General features: G+C 50.9%; 1 protein-coding gene across 2 annotated transcripts in view; it reads left to right on the top strand.

Moving 5' to 3' along the window:
- The window catches only part of rce1a (Ras converting CAAX endopeptidase 1a), a 40,674-nt gene extending 30,177 nt beyond the window's left edge, over positions 1 to 10,497 (top strand). For both annotated transcript variants that reach the window (XM_073031197.1, XM_073031198.1), the window contains exons 6-8: positions 4,072 to 4,143; positions 6,252 to 6,314; positions 7,252 to 10,497. In XM_073031197.1, coding sequence (XP_072887298.1) covers positions 4,072 to 4,143; positions 6,252 to 6,314; positions 7,252 to 7,481 — 365 coding nt within the window. In that variant the 3' untranslated portion in view covers positions 7,482 to 10,497. The remainder of the gene's footprint in view (positions 1 to 4,071; positions 4,144 to 6,251; positions 6,315 to 7,251) is intronic.
- Positions 10,498 to 15,035: the final 4,538 nt, after the last annotated feature.

Raw genomic sequence — 15,035 nt, 5'->3', positions numbered from 1 at the left:
CTCCTCTACTGTCAACTACTCCTGCACTTCCTCTACAGCCAGGATGTCCTTCCTTAACCCTGGAGACCAAAACTGTACACAATACTCCAGATGTAAGAGGATACAAATGCAAGAGGATTTCCTTGCTCTTGTACTCAATTCCCTTTGTAATAAAGGCCAACATTCCATTAGCCTTCTTCACTGCCTGCTGCACTTGCTCATTCACCTTCAGTGACTGATGAACAAGGACTCCTAGATCTCTTTGTATTTCTCCCTTACCTAACTCTACACCGTTCAGATAATAATCTGCCTTCCTGTTCTTACTCCCAAAGTGGATAACCTCACACTTATTCACATTAAACGTCATCTGCCAAGTATCTGCCCACTCACCCAGCCTATCCAAGTCACCCTGAATTCTCCGAACATCCTTATCACATGTCACACTGCCACCCAGCTTAGTATCATCAGCAAATTTGCTGATGTTATTCTCAATACCTTCATCTAAATCATTGACGTAAATCGTAAACAGCTGTGGTCCCAATACAGAGCCCTGTGGCACCCCACTAGTTACCACCTGCCATTCCGAGAAACACCCATTCACCGCTACCCTTTGCTTTCTATCTGCCAACCAGTTTTCTATCCATGTCAATGTCTTCCCCCCGATGCCCTGAGCTTTGATTTTACCCACCAGTCTCCTATGTGGGACCTTATCAAATGCCTTCTGAAAATCGAGGTACACTACATCCACTGGATCTCCCCCCGTCTAACTTCCTGGCTACATCCTCGAAAAACTCCCAACAGATTAGTCAAGCATGATTTACCCTTGGTAAATCCATGCTGGCTCGGCCCAATCCTATCACTGCTATCTAGATATGCCACTATTTCATCTTTAATAATGGACTCTAGCATCTTCCCCCACCACCGATGTCAGGCTGACAGGTCGATAGTTCTCTGATTTCTCCCTCCCTCCTTTCTTAAAAAGTGGGATAACATTAGCCATTCTCCAATCCTCAGGAACTGATCCTGAATCTAAGGAACATTGGAAAATGATTACCAATGCATCCGCAATTTCCAGGGCCACCTCCTTTAGTACCCTAGGATGCAGACCATCTAGACCTGGGGAGATGTCAGCCTTCAGTCCCATCAGTCTACTCATCACCATTTCCTTCCTAATGTCAATCTGTTTCATTTCCTCTGTTACCCTATGTCCTTGGCCCATCCATACATCTGGGGGATTGCTTGTGTCTTCCTTAGTGAAGACATATCTAAAGTACTAATTAAATTCTTCTGCCATTTCTCTGTTACCCATAACAATTTCACCCAATTCATTCTTCAAGGGCCCAACATTGTTCTTAACTATCTTCTTTCTCTTCACATACCTAAAAAAGCTTTTGCTATCCTCCTTGATATTCCTGGCTAACTTGAGTTCGTACCTCATTTTTTCTCCCCGTATTGCCTTTTTAGTTAAGTTCTGTTGTTCTTTAAAAACTTCCCAATCATCTGACCTCCTACTCACCTCAGCTCTGTCATACTTCCTTTTTTTTTTAATGCTATGCAATCTCTGACTTCCTTTGTCAACCTCTGTGGCCCCTTTCCCCCCTTTGAATCCTTCCTTCTCCGGGGGATGAACTGATTTTGCACCTTGTGCATTATTCCCAAGAATACCTGCCATTGCTGTTCCACTGTCTTTTCTGCTAGGATATCCGTCCAGTCAACTTTGGCCAGCTCCTCCCTCATGGCTCCATAGTATCCCCTGTTCAACTGCAACACTGACACCTCTGAGCTGCCCTTATCCTTCTCAAATTGCAGATAAAAACTTATCATATTATGATCACTAACTCCTAATGGCTCCTTTATTTCAAGATCACTTATCAAATCCTGTTCATTACATAACACTAAATCCAGAATAGCCTTGTCCCTGGTCAGCTCTCGTACAAGCTGTTCCAAGAATGCATGCCGTAGGCACTCTACAAACTCCCTATCCTGTGGTCCAGCACCAACCTGATTCTCCCAGTTCACCTGCATGTTGAAATCCCCCATAACTACTGCGACATTACCTTTGCCACATGCCAATGTTAACTCCCTATTCAACTTGCACCCAATATCCATGCTACTGTTTGGTACCCCCCAAGAAGCACTAGCAAATTTCCCTGCAAGAATGTTAGTACCGCTCCAGTTCAGGTGTAAACCGTCCCTTCAGAACAGATCCCACCTTCCCTGGAACAAAGCCCAATTATCTAAAAACCTGAAGCCCTCCCTCCTGCACCATCCTCTCAGCCACGTATTAATCTGTATAATCTTTCTGTTCCTTGCCTCACTTGCATGTGGCACAGGTAGCAATCCTGAGATTGTTACCCTCGAGGTCCTGCTCTTCAGCTTCGCACCTAACTCCCTGAACTCCCTAAGCAGGACCCCCTCATTCATCCTACCCACGTCATTGGTCCCTACATGGACCACAACATCTGGATTCTTACCCTCCCTCTCGAGAATAACCTGCACCCGATCTGAGATGTCTCAGACCCCGGCACCAGGGGAGCAACATACCATCCGAGACTCCCGATCTTCCCCACAAAATCTCCTATCCGCCCCCGACTATAGAATCCCCCATCACTACCGCTCTCTTCTCTTCCCTCCCCCCCCTTCCTAGTCGAGGGTCCAACCTCAGTGCCAGAGACAGGACCACTGCAACGTTCCTGGTAGATCATCCCCACCAACAGTATCCAAAACGGTATACTTATTTTTGATGGGAATGGCCACAGGGGTGCTCTGCTCTCTCTGTCTGCTCCCCCTGCCTCTCTTGACTGTCACCCATTTGCCTACCTCCTGTCTTTTCGGTGTGACTACCTTCCGATAACTCTTATCTATCTCTGCCTCTGCCTCCTGAATGATCCGTAGTTCATCCAGCTCCTGCTCCAATTCCCTAACTCGGTCTGATAGGAGCTGCAGCTGGATGCACCTGTTGCAGGTGTGGTCATCAGGGACAACTGTATTGACCCTGACCTCCCACATACTGCATACGGAGCACATCACTGCTCTAACTGTCTCCCCCATTACTTGATCTCAGATTAGTCAGAATAAATGAAAAAAGTACCTACCGACCTTACCTTTTTACCTCAGCAAGCACGTACTCAGGCTCACTGATTTCCTCTCACCGAAGTCCTCTTGCGCCAAAGCCCAGCACTCTGCTCCCACGCACACCGCTGCCCGCTTCTGAAAGTGGGCCTCTTTTTAAAGCCCGCACTCGCCGCTGACGTCACCGCGCCTGCGCAGTTTTACCTTCCTCCTCAGGTACTCTCCAGGTAGGTCCGAGGGTCTCGGCCTACCTACAACGGCTGATCCTCTGATCCTCCGATCTCCAGTCGTCTGTCGACCACGAGCACTCCTTACTTCCGCTCCGCTCCGACACTCTGACAGTAGAGGAGTAGATGTAATCTACGCTGCACTTCATCATTTTGAGATCAGCCATGATCTCAAAATGGCGGTGCAGGCTCGAAGGGCCGAATGGTCTACTTCTGCACCTGTTGTCTATTGTCTATAAGATGAATCCACACTCAGGTTGGAGGAACAACACCTTATATTCCGTCTGGGTAGCCTCCAACCTGATGGCATGAACGTTGATTTCTCTAACTTCTGTTAATGCCCCTCCTCCCCTTCTTACCCCATCCCTTATTTATTTATTTATCCCCCATTTTTTTCTTTTCTCTCTTTTTTCTCTCTCTGTCCCTTTCACAATCATTCCTTGCCTGTTCTCCATCTCCCTCTGGTGCTCCCCTCCTCCTTTCTTTCTCCCTAGGCCTCCCGTCCCATGATCCTCTCCCTTCTCCAGCTCTGTATCCATTCTGTATCCATCACCTTTCCAGCTCTTAGCTTCATCCCACCCCCTCCGGTCTTCTCCTATCATTTCGCATTTCCCTTTTCCCCTCCCAATTTCAAATCTCTTACTATCTCTTCTTTTAGTTAGTCCTGACGAAGGGTCTCGGCCCGAAACATTAACAGTGCTTCTCCCTATGGATGCTGCCTGGCCTGCTGTGTTCCACCAGCATTTTGTGTGTGTGTTGCTTAATTTTCTACCTCTTTCTTTTTCCTCCCCAGCTCATTTCCACCACGTCATCGAGCTGCTGAAGTTCAGACAAGGGACAGTCGTGGGCATCTTCCTCTCGGCGGGTGAGAAGCACACGACACCCAGGGATGAGGAGGAGGGGGCTTGCTGACTTGCATTTGTGCCTGGGGTGGGGAAGGGCGCTCTCGTTGCCCCTCTGCGTGTGTGTGTGTGTGAGAGAGAAAGTGAGTGAGACGAAGCGGGGGCACCTTAGAGCATTGACTTGGACTGTGTAAACGATGAATCCGAGCAACACTCACACAATTCTGGAGGGACCAGCAGGTCAGGCAGCATCAGTGGAGAAGAGTAAACAGCCAACGTTTCGGAAGAGGCCCTTCTTCAGGACTCAGGAAAAAACGATGAAGAGTCAGAAGATGGTGGGGGAAGAAACACAGGGTGATAGGTGTAACCAGGAGGTAGGGAGAGGTGAAGTAAAGAGCTGGGAAGTTGATTGGTGAAAGAGAAACAGGGTTGGAGAAGGGGCAATCTAATGGGAGAGGACAGAGGCCCATGGAAGAGGGAGGTGATGGGCAGGCAAGGAGATGAGTTGAGATCAGGTGTATCTCAATAAGTCAATCAATAAACAACAGCGATGACCAGGTAATCAGTTCCCCTCGGTGTTCAGTGTGAGGCAAACAGGGAGAGTGTTGGCCCGTAGCCAAGTGGTTAAGGCGTTGGTCTAGTGATCTGAAGGTCACTGGTTCGAGCCTCAGCTGAGGCAGCGCGTTGTGTCCTTGAGCAAGGCACTTAACCACACATTGCTCTGCGACGATACCGGTACCAAGCTGCTTGGGTCCGAGTGCCCTTCCCTTGGACAACATCGGTGGCGTGGAGAGGGGAGACTTGCAGCTTGGGCATAAAACCCTGCCCAGGCTTGCGCCCTGGAAACCTTCCAAGGCGCAAATCCATGGTCTATCGAGACTAACGGATGCCTATCTATTTATCTATATAGAGAGAGTACAGAGGAGATTTACTAGAATGTTACCTGGGTTTCAGCACCTAAGTTACAGAGAAAGGTTGAACAAGTTAGGTCTTTATTCTTTGGAGTGTAGAAGGTTGAGGGGGGACTTGATAGAGGTATTTAAAATTATGAGGGGGATAGATAGAGTTGACGTCGATAGGCTTTTTCCATTGAGAGTAGGGGAGATTCAAACAAGAGGACATGAGTTGAGAGTTAAGGGGCAACATGAGGGGGAACTTCTTTACTCAGAGAGTGGTAGCTGTGTGGAACGAGCTTCCAGTAGAAGTGGTAGAGGCAGGTTCGATATTGTCATTTAAAACAAAATTGGATAGGTATATGGACAGGAAAGGAATGGAGGGTTACGGGCTGAGTGCAGGTCGGTGGGACTAGGTGAGAGCAAGCGTTCGGCACGGACTAGAAGGGCCGAGATGGCCTGTTTCCGTGCTGTAGTTGTTATATGTTATAAATGGGGAGAACTGCAGTGCATTTGTGTATGGCGGTGATCTTGGGATGGTTTACATCACCTAATGAGATGCCGTAACGTCCTGCAGTGTAACATGCCCTATGACAGATGTGTGTGTGTGTAGTTGATGCAGGTGAGACAGACCGAAGCATGCCAACCCCCCCACTCCCCCAGGTCATGATCTCTGGGCTCCCAATATGGACAGGGAGAGGGTGGAGGAGGGCAAACTACGTCTGCCTCACTAAAGCCAGGGGAGTCGGGAGAGGAGGAAAGCTCGCCCCGCAGAAGTGAGAACTCGCGGCCAGCGATGAAGCTCCTCCATCTCTGGCTTGCTCCGTCGTGTCAGTCACGCAAATCCTGGGTGGAGGAGACGCGGGAATACCATCGCACTCAGATGTAGAAGGGCGCTTCATTGCTGCTTTCCTCAACAAGTCTGTCTTACTAGTACGGCCCGAGCTGAACCCCCGAACCTGGAGGACCGGAGGACCACTCTGACCTCTGCCCTCTGACCCTGCCAAGACCAAAGGCATAAAGCCCTGATGCCAGCCACCATGGCTGTCTGGGTCATTGAGGCACGCAACCCTCGGACGAGGTTGAGGTCTTCTTGGAGGAGGGCATTGAGTAGAACATTGAAAATTTCTCCACCTCTGGGCCCTGTCCTCCCAGCAGGTGCCCAGCACAGAAGCCAAGGTCACCCGTTACCAAGTACTTGAGCTAACCCAGGTGTTTTCCATTCCCTCTCTTCCCAGTTTTCCAGTTTTCCTACACGGCAGTGTTCGGGGCTTACACAGCGTTTATCTTCATCAGGACAGGTCAGTGTCTGTTCACTCCGAACTGCCTCTCCCTCCCTGCCGCTCCTGCCCGCATCGGGGATCCACCGCCTCCGACACCCGCTGTCCCAGGGAGGGACTGAGAGGCGGCCTGTGTTATCATGGTGTCCCGCGAAGGGCCGGCCTGTGTTTTCCTGGTGATCCGCGTGGGGGGCGTCCTGTGTTTTCCTGGTGACCCGTGTTTTCCTGGTGACCCGTGTGGGGGGGCCTGTGTTTTCCTGGTGACCCGTGTGGGGAGGCCTGTGTTTTCCTGGTGTCCCGCGTAGGGGCGGCCTGTGTTTTCCTGGTGACCCGTGTGGAAGGGCCTGTGTTTTCCTGGTGACCCGTGTGGGGGGGCCTGTGTTTTCCTGGTGACCCGTGTGGGGAGGCCTGTGTTTTCCTGGTGTCCCGCGTAGGGGCGGCCTGTGTTTTCCTGGTGACCCGTGTGGAGGGGCCTGTGTTTTCCTGGTGTCCCGCGTAGGGGCGGCCTGTGTTTTCCTGGTGACCCGCGTGGGGGGCGGCCTGTGTTTTCCTGGTGACCCGCATGGGGGGTGTCCTGTGTTTTCCTGGTGTCCCGCGAAGGGGCGGCCCGTGTTTTCCTGGTGATCCGCGTGGGGGGCGGGCTGTGTTTTCCTGGTGACCCGTAGAGGGGCTGCCTGTGTTTTCCTGGTGACCCGTGTGGGGGGGCCTGTGTTTTCCTGGTGACCCGCATGGGGGGTGTCCTGTGTTTTCCTGGTGACCTGTGTGGGGGGTCTGTGTTTTCCTGGTGTCCCGCGTAGGGGCTGCCTGTGTTTTGTGGTTTGTGGTCCAGGGTATTTGGGGAGGGGGTGAATGTCTCTGGAAGTTCTTGGTATCCCAGTGGGCATTGGGGTGAGTTGTACCTGGGGGTGGGGTGTAGGGGGGGCACACCTACTGATCTGACACAATCCTTGTCTTCCAGGTCACCTCATTGGCCCGGTTCTCTGCCATTCCTTCTGTAACTACATGGGATTCCCAGCAATCGGGGCTGTCATCGAGCACCCTCAGAAACTTGTTATATTCTTCTTCTATGTGCTGGGAGTTGTCCTCTTCCTCCTGCTGCTCTTCCCTTTGACTGATCCGACCTTGTACGGGACGCTTGCTATCTGCCACCTCACCAAACCAGAAACCAGCACCTCAGTCTGCACCTGACCCCCCCCCCCCACCCCCACAACCCACCCCACCCCACCCACCACCGCCCCTCAACTGCCGCGTCCTGTGCGTCTGGCATTCAGGGAACTTGCCTTCTGGATGACCAGCAGGGGGACCGAGGGAACTTCTCAGGAACTGGGGAATCCAGCTCTCACGATTCCGGGAGGCGGGAGTTCCCGGAACGGGCGCTCGAATCAGCCGGCGTTCTCTGCTCCTCGACGAGACTTGCAAAGGAAGCGCCGGTTCGGACAGACCCGGGCCTCCGCAGGGCGCCGCGTTTGCACGGATGCCTCGCAGCCATCGCCTCCGAAATCCGGACACCAGTGTCCTGGTGCTTTCAATCACATTTCAGCCGCTCCTTCGAGGGCCACGGGCAAAGAGAAATTTCGGAGTGCTTCGTTTTCTGCTGGTTTCGCCCCTGTCCCGCCCACCTCCTTCGTGCTGTGAATACTCAGGATTTGTTTAAGCTGTTATCTTACCCTGTGCACCCTGTGGGGAAGCTCCATTGCTCTGACATCCAAGATGGCTTCCAGTTGTCTCACTACCCGTTGCCCCCCTCGTTCTGGCGTCTTGCGTTCCTGACAGCGTCCCCTCCTCTGTAAGCTTTTGCATCAGCGAGGCGCGCTCCCTGTTCTGACCTGGGAGGCGGGCGGGAGATGAGAGAAGGTGGTGTGGGCCCCGTCAGTGCTAGTAGTTGGAGGACGTTAATTTTGAGTGGGTGGGATGAGAGAGGCTATCAGGAGAGGACAGTTTGGTTTGAGGCGGGCTGGCAACACTAGCCACAGCTCACTCCTGAGCGCCGTTGGCCACCTGGGCCCCTTCAACCCTGCAGTCTTCTGACGGTGCTATCGGGTTGAGTGTCAGGCCCAGGGAGTGGATGTTCTTGCAGCCTAGGGATGATGAGGGGTTTTCAGAGGGAGAAAAGTCTTTGCCTGGCGTTCAAATTTACCGCTTACCCCCTCCTGTGGAGCACTGGGAGAGGGCAGCCCGTGCCCACCGCCCAGCAGTGAGTGAGATTCGGGGCGAGGCGGACAGAGAGAAGTCGGGTAGAGACGGCCCCAGACCGAGGGTGGGGGATTCCCCCCCTTGCGGTTTCACGGGATCGTAGCGCTGCTCCTTGTTTCGGACGCCTCTCTCGTGCCGCTGAGCGGCCTGTTCAGATCACGCAGGAGGGCTGCTCCGGGAACCCTCTGCTTCCGTGCGTTGAATTTGAGGACGGCTCTTACCCCTAGTTCCCCAGCCCGTTGGGTGGGGTGGTGGGGTAGGAATTAGGACGGGGTGGGGGGGGAGCGCTGACGGGTGGAGTTTTCACAGAGTGATGCAAGAGGTCTCGATCACCAGACCACCCCCGCTCCCGCTCCCCCCCGGAGGGGTGACTGCCTCAGGTCATTGTGATCTATGGCGGCGGTTTCTCCACTTCCTTCCGACCTCCTCGTTCGGCCCGCTGTGCCTCCTTCGAGGAATCGGGCGGCTCTCTTCACCCTGAGCAGGACACTTTTGCTCGCAACTCTCTAAACTCCCCTTACCCCCCCCCCCCCCCACTTCCTGGAGCAGGGTATCCCAGATAGCTCCCTTTGTGCAGGATGTATTGATCCAGCAACCGTCTTTTCAAACTGGACGGAGCCGACTGTGGCACCCTGCCTGCGACGGGTTGTCCAAGCTGGGGACTGGCGTCGACCTTCGGGGGCAGCATAACTCGGCCAGGGTTAGGCGGTCCTGCACAGTGCTTGCTAGCTCGACAAGTCTTTATCCACCCCCACCCAACACCGAGGGTCAAACTTTAAACGTTTATTTCTGCCGCTGTCCTGGCTAAACGCAGAAATCCCTCTAATAAGGTCAGCTGAGAGTATCTGAGCCAATTCAAAATCCAACGTCCCAGTCAGGATGTTTCCCCTTGGGAGGGGGACATTTACAGCGGAGTTGTCCCAAGTCCCGTCACCTTTGAACGGAAACGTTCCTGAAACCTCTGCTGTCAGGCGGCTGTCCGAGGGGTTTGAGTTTGCCATACAGGCCGACTCCGCCAAAGCAGGCCTTGAGAGCGGGCTGTTGTTTCCGGGATGAAATGTTAAAACTCTCCTCCCGGGTGAGCCTGTCCCACAGTCGGAGTAGAGGCGGCCAAGTTCCCCTTTGGCCCCGGGGCCTGTGATTATCCGTCAAATCAGCATCACCGAGACGGCGACCTGACCTCGTTCTGCTGCTCTTTTGCGGTTTGAGCTCCCGCCGACGCAATAGTGGCCACCTCGGAAAGCTCGTCAGTGGCTTTGGGCTTTTCGGTGGGGGGTTGGGGGGGGGGGGGCGGCCAGGGAATGGTGCTGGAGGTGCACAGACCTTTCTGTAGACAGGTTGCCCAGTTCTCAGGATCGTTTCCCAGTCCATACCGATTCTGCCAGCAGTGGCTGCCCGGGTCTGTAAACTGCGGCTCCCGCGCCAGCAATACCTAGAACCTTGCCGCTGATCAAATCCACCACCAGCAAGCTAGTGTCCAGAACTCTGTCCACAACTGCAGTTCCTTAACCTCACTACTGACAAAACTTCTGTCGAGGAAATGGGTCCTCCTGTCAAACCAAGAAGAAAGATATTTTTTCTAGCAATGACCACAGAAATATTTGTAAATCAAGCAATATATTTTCTAAAAGTAACTATTTTCCTGACAAAGAGATTGTATAATTATCCAAGAGAAACTTTTACTTAATGTGCAAAATGGAGCTGACAATCTTGTACTGTATGGCATAGAATATAAATTTCTGATTTAAAAAAAATATAAAGAGAGATCATGTTTATTGAGGCAAGTCCCAACTTTACAGACAGAATGGAGTAGCCTTCTGGTCTGCTTGTCCGTCCTGACTTTCCATTGGAGCCATGTACCTTCAGGCAGAAGCCATTCTTTCTTTCCAGTAAGTCACTGTGTTTGTTAATGTTTTGTATCCAGTTACCAGTCTGTGCTCTGTAACTCTTAATACCCTTGGTTAGCAAACGTGTGTACCAATCACCGATATAAAACAGTTAACTAAGTCTGCATCAACTGTATTTTTGTGGGAGAGAGTTTGACATCTCGTCCATTTCGTTTTTTTGCCTGAACGTATTCAGTTTTTGTTCTTGTCAATGGCCGAGCCTTGAACTCTTGTTTGTCTCCAAGTTTCTGAATTCTCGCTTAAGCCGGCATTACTCTGCCAGTTCCTTTAAATTATCCTGAAAGAAACTCGATCTAATCGTACCCAAACTTTCTGTGTGTGTAGGCCTCCGTTAGTCTCGATAGACCATGGATTTGCACCTTGGAAAGTTTCCAGAGCTCAAGCCTGGGCAAGGTTTTTTTTTAATGGAAGACCGGCAGTTGCCCAAGCTGCAAGTCTCCGCTCTCCATGACACTGATGTTGTCCAAGGACCCATACAGCTTGGCACCGGCGTCGTCGCAGAGCAATGTGTGGTTAAGTGCCTTCCTCAAGGACACACACGCAAGCCTCAGCCAAGGCTTGAACTAGCGACCTTCAGGTAACTAGACGAATGCCTTAACCACTTGGCCACGCGCCAACACAAACTTTCTGTATCCCATGAATGACAGAACTCATACTTTTAGCTGTTTGGAACACTGGTGGTAGTCCGGAGAATCTCTCCTGCAGATCTTTTCGAAGATGCAGTGTCTAGTCCAGTAAGCAGTATGTACGTAGAACACAAGATGTGCCAAACTTTTTGCCTACTCTTAAGCTCAATCTAACCTTTCCCTCCCACTTAGCCTTCCTTTTTTCTATCATCCATGTATCTATCTAAGAGTTCCTTAAATGGCTCTAATGCGAAAAAGGATCGAGTGCTTTCACAGCATATATGACGAAAAAAATCTTCTCCGGCTTCCGGCTGGGTATGGGTATTGATTATAACCGAAGCTCCGATGACAAACTCTGCCATCCTCTTCAGGGATCCCTGAAGAATTTGGCAGAGTTTGTCATCGAAACGTCGGTTTTAATCGAGACTCATACCTGGCTGGAAGCCGGAGAAGAGTTCATTTGTTGGCTTTAATTTATCTGCTGCCCCATCCACCCAACACACTCTGTGCAAAGAAATTACCTCTGGCATTCCCCCCCCCCCCCCCATACTTTCCTCCAATCACCTTAAAATTATGCCCCCTTGCATTACTGATTTCCTCCTCTTTTAGCAAACGAGGCACTGTCAAGTTTCTGGCTCCAATCCTCCTGAAAGTTTCCTACTCTCTGGAAATACAATCGTTGACGACCTTCACGGGTCGTGGAAGAACCGAATAAAGCGGCCACGGAGTGTGTTTTTGTACGTTTGTGGTTTTCTGTTCCCGTAGCCCGTCATCAGGTTCCACGTGTGCGTTTTCTGCACACCACCGTGGTAGCACGAGGTTATTTGAGTTTCTGTCGCCTTTCTGTCAGCTTGAACCAGTCTGGCCGTTCTCCTCTGACCTCTCCCGGTACTAAGATGTCGTTCTCCCCTCCCCAACAGATCTGCCGCTCACTGGAAGTTTTCTGTTTCTTGCAGCCTGGTCTCTGTAAACTCTGGAGGCCATTGTGTGTGAAAATCCCAGGAGATCAGCAGTTTCTGAGATACTCAAACCACCCTGTCTGGCGCCAATAATGGTTCCATGGTCGAAGTTCCTTGGGTCACATTTCTTCCCCCACTCTGTACCTCTTGACCATGTCTGCACGCTTTTATATGTTGAGTTGCTGTCACGTGATTGGCTGATATACATTTGCCCACCCACCCCCTCCTCATACTTTTCTCCACCTCAAAATTATGCTCCTTGGTATGAACCATTTCTGCCTTGGGGGAAATGTCTTTGGTTATCCCCTTGATGTATGCCTCTTATAATTATGTACACCTCTATCAAGTTGCCTCATCCTCCTTCCCTCTAAAGAGGAAAGCCCTACCTCACTCAACCTATCCACATAATACCTTCCTCAGTCCTTCCAGGTGAGGCGACACTTCACCTGTGAATCCGCTGAGGGTCGTCAGTTGTGCCTGCTGCTCCTGATGTGGCCTCTGCCTTGGTGAGACCTGCCGTAAATCGGGGGGGGGGGGGGGAACCGCTTCATCGAGCACCCTCGCACCATCCGCCAAATGCGGGACTCCCCAGTGGACAAACCTTTCAATTCCTATTCCCAATCCAATGTGGCGGTCAATGGCCTCCTCTTGAGGCAAGAGGAGGCCACCGCTGGCAGTGGAGAGCCAACACTTCATATCCAGTCAGATGGCATGAATATCGACTTCTACTTCTGGTAAACTAATAACTGGTAACCCCCCCCCCCCCCCGATCTTGTACCTCTTCTCACCTGACTGTCACTTCCCCTGCGTTCCCTCCTTCCCTTTCTCCTATGGTCCACTCTCCTCTCCTGTCACATTCCTTCCTCTCCAGCCCTTGACCTTTCCCACCCACCTGGCTTCACCCGTCACCTTACAGCCTCCTTCCCCTCCCCCCCACATCTTAATTTTGGCGTCTTTCCCCTTCCTTCTCAGTCCTGAAGAAGGGTCTTGGCCCAAAATGTTGCCTTTATTTATTTTCAAAGATGCTGCCTGGCCTGAGTTCCTCTGGCTTTTTGTGTGTGTTGCTCATAATACAAATGCTATTTTATATATGTTAAATAATTAAATAAGTAGTACAAAAAAAACTTAAAAGTAGTGAGGTGGTGTTCACGGGTTCAATGTCCATTCAGAGATCCGATGGCAGAGGGGAAGAAGTTGAGTGTGTGCCTTCAGGCCCCTGTACCTCCTCCCTGAGGGTAGCACTGAGAAGAGGGCATGTCCTGGGTGATGGGGTCCTCAATGATGGATGCCGCCTTTTTGAGGCTCCGCTCCTTGAATATGTCTTATATATACTACAGTATACTTGAATATATACTACAGAGGACAGTGCCCATGATCAAGCTAAGTTTACAAGTCTCTGCAGCTTTTTTTTCGATCCTGTGCAGTGGACCCAACCCCCCCACCCCCCATACCAGACGGTGTCGCAGCCAGTCAGAATGCTCTCCACGGTACATCTGTAGAAACCTACGAGTATCCTTTGGCAACATACCAAATCTCAAACTCCAGATGAAATACAGCTGATGTGCCTTCTTTGTATGTTGGGACCAGGATAGATATTTGGAGTGGAACAGAATGGAATTGGATCACCGAACACCATTTCCTCGGGGCAAATATGGCAGGGCATAATTTAAAGTTGATTGGAGGAAAGTGTAGGGGGGATGTCAGAGGTAAGTTTCTTTTACACGCAAAGCGGTCAGTGTGTGGAATGGACTACCAGGGATGGTAGAGGCAGATGCATTAGGGGCATTTAAGGACGTAGCTGAAGGAGAAATGGAGAGCTTTGTGGGAGGGAAGGGTTTAGGTTGATCTTGGAGTAGGTTAAAAGGTCAGCACAACATTGCGGGCTGAAGGGTTCCATGTCCCTTCATTGTACTGGTCCACAATCCAAGAGTTCCAAGCCCTTCATCTTTGTGAAAGTCTTTTCTGTGGAATCAAAATTTAATGCTGATGACATTAAAAACTTGATTTGTTATAGAGCACTACAGCACAGAAACAGGCCTTTCAGCCCATCTGGGCTTTGCTGAATGGTGTGGCTGGACACATCTATACTTACCCAGACCATAGTCCTCCATTTCACCCACGTACCTATCCAAACTTCTCATGTGTTGCCATTGAACTTGCCTCTACCACTTCTCATTCCACCCTCGTAGAGGAGAACTTCCCCCTCAGATTCCCCTTGGAATATTTTACCTTCCACACTCAACCTGTGACCTCTAGTTCTATTCGCAAGCAGAGAGGAAGAAAAGCCTGCATGGATTCACCCCACCTATCCCCCTCATTGATTTGGAAACCTCTAAAAGATCGCCCCACATTCTCCTGCGCTACAGGGAACCTATTCAATCTTTCCCTATAACTCAGGTCCTGAAGTCCTGGCAACATCCTTGTAAATGTTGTGCTTAACTTGACCTTCACAAAACCATGGTTCATTTTGTTAGTTCAAATATAATGGCAGAATATAATATTAAAGGTAAGACTTTTGGCAGTGTGGAGGATCAGAGGGATCTCAGGGTCCGAGTCCATAGGACGCTCAAAGCAACTGTGCAGGTTGACTCTGTGGTTAAAAAGGTATACAGTGTATTGGCCTTCATCAATCGTGGAATTGAATTTAGGAGCCGAGAAGTAATATAGGACCCTGGTTAGACCCCACTTGGAGTACTGTGCTCAGTTCTGGTCGCCTCACTACAGGAAGGATGAGGAACCCATAGAAAGGGTGCAGAGGAGATTTACAAGGATGTTGCCTGGATTGGGGAGCATGCCTTATGAGAATGAGTGAACTCAGCCTTTTCTCATTGGAGCGACAGAGGATGAGAGGTGTATAGGATGATGAGAGGCATTGATCGTTGGATAGTCAAGGCCTTTTCCCAGGGCTGAAATGGCTGGCACGAGAGGGCACAGTGTTAAGGTGCTTGAAAGTAGGTACAGAGGGGATGTCAGGGGTAAGTTTTTTACACACAGAGTGGTGAGTGAGTGGAATGGGCTGCCGGCAACGGTGGTGGAAGCTGATACGATAGGGTCTCC

Source organism: Hemitrygon akajei, chromosome 28 (genome assembly GCF_048418815.1).
Source record: "Hemitrygon akajei chromosome 28, sHemAka1.3, whole genome shotgun sequence".
NCBI lineage: Eukaryota > Metazoa > Chordata > Chondrichthyes > Myliobatiformes > Dasyatidae > Hemitrygon > Hemitrygon akajei.
This window is presented reverse-complemented; position numbering and strand designations above follow the sequence as displayed.